We start from the raw sequence: 4,989 nt of genomic DNA, 5'->3' as shown, positions 1-4,989 counted from the left end.
TTCACCAAGCACTTCGTCGCGGTGCCGACGGAGTTCAAGCTTAGGAACAACATCGGTTGCTCCTGAAAGGTGACGGTCAAGCTGATGAACGGCATGGTGACCCTGGATCAGGGTTGGGCCACCTACGCAGCCGTTCATTAGATCAAGATCGGCTATATGATAACGTTCAAGCTCCTCACTCCTGACACCCTCAAGGTCATCATCTTCGACGACGATGGCATTGAGGTCGTCAACAAGTGCGGGAAGCACGACGACGCCTTCGCCGCCAAGGAGTAGGGCCGGGCCACCTCTTTCGAGCGTACTATCGAATTATGCAAGTTGATGGTTTATGCGTTGAACTGTTATATCTGTGGTACTGTTATATCTAAATTATACTAGTTGATGCTATATTTATGGTCTGTTGTGCTTATGATGTGTGCTGCCGAAGTGTGGTGATAACCTCACCAACTAGCCAAAGAGGTCACCATACATCAGGCCTTGCATACAATCAAACTCCATGCCTTGGGTTTGTGGACTAACATGCAGGCAACCAAACACCAGGCAGTGTAGTTCAGCCCATGCAGGTAAGAGGGCATGCAGGCAACCAAACAACATGCATATGGTGCATTTGAGGCTGCATTTGTATAGCCAGACTGAGTAAAGAAGTGTATGCGATGCAGACACTGTTGCACACGGCAACCAAACACGCCCTTATAGAGGAAAGTGTATGGAGCAATTTTGATTGTAGTGTGTAAGAAAAGTGTTCCATCTAATATAAAATATATTTACATTAAGTAAAATATATTTACAAATAAGAAAAATAGGGGAGGAAATGGATGGAGCCACGTTGACCATCGGATCGCTGCGTCCAGTGTGCATTAACCCACGGAGCGATTCATTCAATCTCGGTTCGATGGGTTAGGCACGGCTCAGACCTCACCGCTCCATACCCACCTCAATTTAGCGCGCCAGTACCGGACCATCGTCCGCAAAGCAATCCGAAAGGTAGCACGAGGACGGGACGAGCCACGTCTTGACGACACGGTTCCTCGCGCCCTTGCCGAACTCCCACGCCGCGCCGGTGATCTCTCGCTTGCCCAGGTCGTACTCGACGACCTTCCACGGCGACCATATGTAGACCACCGCCTGATTCTCCGGGTGCATCGCCAGGAACCTCACCTCGCCACCGCCGCCGTCCACGACGTCGCTGACTCTCACGGCGTGCTTCAGACGCCACCACTGGCGCGCGCGGTCGTCCTCGAGGGACCAGACTTTGAGCAGCCCGCCGTCGCTGCAGAAGTAGTGCAGCCTGCCGCCGGAGTGCGCGACGCGGCCGTCGCCGTCCGCCGGCTCGGGGAGGTCGATGACCGTGCACGCGAGCCCGGCCCCGGCGGCGAGGTCCATGCGGACGACGCAGTCCGGGTCGGAGGCGAGGAAGTACACAGCGCCGCCGTGGCAGTGCACCGAGCCGGAGAGGGAGCCCGCGAGGACGCCGCCGAACTCCACGTCGCGCGCGGCCCACGCCCGCGTCTCCGACGAGAACACCTCCACCGCCGCTCCACGGTCGCGCCACCCGGTGAAGTTGATCACGTGGTAGTGCTGCCCGCCGAGCGGGTCGAACGCCAGCACGGAGAGCCGCGCGTCCTTGGCCGGCCTCGGGAGCGCCACCCAGCTCCTGGTCACCGGGCTCACGACGTAGAACTCCGGCGAGCCGGGGGCGCGGCAGAGGAGCAGGCCGTTGCACCCGTCGCAGAAGATGACGCTGTCGTGCAGCGCGAAGAAGCTAAGGTCCCGGACCTCGAGCCGGCGGCCCTCGCCGGCGCACGCGTACACGGGCCTGCCGCCGCCGCCAAGCGCGCCGTCGTCGTCGGGGAAGCAGATCATGGACATGTGCAGGGGGAGCCGGCAGCGGAGGTAGCCGTCCGCGATGGCGGCGCACCAGTTCTTGGAGACGCACCTGGAGCGCGCGACGGACTCCAGGGGCAGGCGCAGGATGATCTCGGCGAGCACGTCGTCGCCCAGGTCGATCTCTTCCGGAACAAAGCCCCTGGCACTCGCGTCGCTGTCGACGGAACAACTCTTGAGGATTGCCATATTATTCTTCTTGTTGGCACGTACGCTCTCAATACTGACCGAGTCGAGGGAATCGGACTATCAGAGGAAGAAGCAGCACTGCTACGAATTTTCAGACAAGATGACGGTGGATGTAGATGGAATGTAATGTAATGCTAAGATTAGAAGGGATGGATGGGCTATAAATAGATCTCCAACTGTGTAATACGGTTGGATGAGGATACTCGGGTCGGGTGGTACCTGGTCCGCTGGTCGGCAGGCAGGGATAGAAATACTGCCTGAATGATTGGAGCCCGCGTGTGCGCCGACGTGTATCAGTCGACAGCAAAGGAGAACCTGCGCGATGTGTGGTGATAAGTGATAACCGTCGAGGGAGGGCTCAGCTAGGTCGTGACACGTAGCTGGACTTGGGCTCGAGTGATTCGTTCTGGTTTCTCTCGTAGCCGTGAGCCGACACCGCATCACCGCGGAATGAAACGGTGGCGCCCGCGATATGAGCAACGTTTTCCGGTGCGCGGCGGTGGCGCGATATGGTGCGGTGGTCGTGGCCGGTGGAAAAATAATAGAGACCGCGGCGCCACGCCGCACTTCACATGCCTGTGCGGTGGTGCGCCGGCTCCGAAGTCTCCTCCTCCTCAACACGCAAATGACGCATTTCCGTTTGGTCATTCTTCGCATATCAACATTGAGTAAGGGAGCGAATCAACATGTAATTGGATAATTAGTAGGATAGTGATATCCCAGCTCATCAGGGTCAAGTCCTGGTACTTGTATTTATTCTGAATTTTTGAATTTATTTCAAGATTGCCGACGATGCGTGTTAAGTGGGAGGAGATTAAAAACCATTGAGTTGGAGAAGTTACGTGGGTATAGTGTATGTCAAAACTCGGCCAACTTATCAATAAGCAAATGGGTTAATATAACGAGCTTCAGAAGATTGAAAAAAATGACGACAAAAAGAAAATATTTTTTTAATTGTTTGGATTGCTTACCACATGTGTCACGTGGTGACAAAAAGGAAATATTTTGTCAGCGGCCTTGACAGGGCAGGCCCACAAATCAGCGACGATGGACACGTCGCCACTGCTCCGCGAGCGGTCCGGCCCAAGAAGCCCAACCCACGAGTCATCGGGCCAGCGTGGGTAAACGGAAGCCCGGCTGCGCATCTACTTGAGGAGGGATCGAGACCAGACTGAGGCATCCAGTGGATCAGGCGAACGGCGGCTCGGCTCTTTTCCCCTTCCCCCTTTCCGTGTCGCGACAAACCCTAGCTACCAAATTCGTGTATCTCCGTCTGTAATCGCCACCGTAACTCATATTTGAGAGAGATCCTTGCTAGTAATCAAGAGATTCGAGTACCCTATCATGTATCAGAGACCAGCATCTTCCCCATCACCGCGCCACCCTGGCGCAGATCATCGAAACCACGGGCCTTCGACAAGCTCGCGCGCACCTTGTCGCCATGGATCCGGCGATCGAGGCCTTCCTCGACCGGCTCGACAACACCCTCAAGGCCCAGAACAAGGCAATCGCGGAGATCCAGGCCTCCACGGCCAAGATCGACGACCTCGTCAACTGGCGACCAGATCTGGAGAAGCGGGTGGCGGATCTGGGCGACGCGGTGGCGGCGCTCTAGTTGGCGCAGCCACCGCCGACCAGGACGAGCGAGGAGCCACAAGGCACAAATCCGAAACAAGGCCCTTCTGCGACGACCGGCATCCTCCCTGGGGCCGGTGGCGGCGCGGGCAATGATCTCCAAGGGCCCAATGGCCACGGCATCTTCAACTTACCACGGGGGAACGTGGCGGCGTCCTTCCAGACGCCGCCGCCACCCCTGGCAACAGGTCCGTCCTCCTCCCTAGCAGCAACCACCACCCTGTCTTCACCGTTCGCACACGCGAGTCAGCTGCTGTCAGGGCTGGGCCAAACCCACCCATCTATTGCGTCTCCACAATTCACGAGCGACAACCCGAATCTGTGGAAAACAATGTGCAAGCAGTACTTTCAGATGTTCGGCATTTTACCGTCGTTTTGGGTGCCCATGGCGGCCCTGAATTTCTCCGGGTCCGCCGCTGTGTGGCTGCAATCCATACAGAAGCGACTCGCAGAGTTCGACTGGGAAACATTTACCTCATTACTTTGCACTCGTTTTGGGCGCGATCGGCACCAGACGCTGATCAGGCAGTTTTACACTGTTCGCCAAACGTCTTTTGTAGCACATTACATCGAGAAGTTTGAATTGATAATCAATCACTTATCGTCATATTCTGACTCGATCCATCCCTTTTATTTCTTGACTCGTTTCGTCGAGGGGCTGCGGAGGGATATTCGGGCGGTGGTCCTCGTGCAACGACCACCGAACCTGGATACGGCGTGCGCGCTCGCCCTGCTTCAAGAGGAGGTGGCCGATGGCGCGTTCGGCAGCCTTTCACGCCCGCCGGAGCCACCACCACGAGGAGGCACTCCCATGCCGCTTCTCCTCCTCCGGTGCGCTCGGTGCCAGTGGCGCCAGCAGCAGATTGCCGCGGCACAGACGTAGCCCGCGCTGACGCGTCCAAGCTCAAGTCGCTCCGGGACTATCGACGGGCCCGGGGTCTGTGTTTCAAGTGCGGAGAGAAGTGGGGGCACGACCATGTGTGCCCCACCACCGTCCAGCTTCACGTTGTGGAAGAACTGCTGGACGTCTTCGGCCTCGATAGCTTCATCGACACACAGCTGGGTTATGATGAACCATCCCAAGACACAACCATGGCCATCTCTGTATCTGCTGTTACAGGAGGAGTTTCGGCCAAAGCTTTCCAGCTCGGAGCGTGGCTTCAAGGCCGTGAAGTTCTCATGTTAGTGGATTCAGGCAGCTCCAACTCTTTCATCAATGAGCACCTCGCAAAGCAACTTTTAGGAGTTCAACCTCTCTCCAATCCCAGCCATGTTCGAGTC

At 56.9% G+C, this 4,989-nt stretch overlaps 2 protein-coding genes across 2 annotated transcripts; one reads left to right on the top strand and one right to left on the bottom strand.

Moving 5' to 3' along the window:
• Positions 1 to 715: 715 nt before the first annotated feature.
• LOC109758865 (F-box protein At3g26010) lies at positions 716 to 2,797 on the bottom strand. The gene has a single exon (XM_020317723.4). It carries the CDS (start codon positions 2,071 to 2,073, stop codon positions 940 to 942), a length of 1,134 nt encoding a protein of 377 aa, XP_020173312.1. The 5' UTR covers positions 2,074 to 2,797; the 3' UTR covers positions 716 to 939.
• A 1,296-nt stretch (positions 2,798 to 4,093) lies between these two features.
• LOC141027069 (uncharacterized) lies at positions 4,094 to 4,591 on the top strand. The gene has a single exon (XM_073503989.1). The coding sequence runs from the start codon at positions 4,094 to 4,096 to the stop codon at positions 4,589 to 4,591; it is 498 nt and encodes a 165-aa protein (XP_073360090.1).
• The last annotated feature ends 398 nt before the right edge of the window (positions 4,592 to 4,989 follow it).

The sequence above is a fragment of the Aegilops tauschii genome, chromosome 7 (genome assembly GCF_002575655.3).
Source record: "Aegilops tauschii subsp. strangulata cultivar AL8/78 chromosome 7, Aet v6.0, whole genome shotgun sequence".
NCBI classification, from domain to species: Eukaryota; Viridiplantae; Streptophyta; class Magnoliopsida; order Poales; family Poaceae; genus Aegilops; species Aegilops tauschii.
The sequence above is the reverse complement of the archived record's forward strand: the minus strand, read 5'-3'. Positions and strand labels throughout refer to the sequence as shown.

Bases quoted from the DNA above. Each gene is read 5' to 3' on its own strand.
- LOC141027069 (XM_073503989.1), top strand. From the start codon at position 4,094: ATGGCGGCCCTGAATTTCTCCGGGTCCGCCGCTGTGTGGCTGCAATCC.
- LOC109758865 (XM_020317723.4), bottom strand. From the start codon at position 2,073: ATGGCAATCCTCAAGAGTTGTTCCGTCGACAGCGACGCGAGTGCCAGG.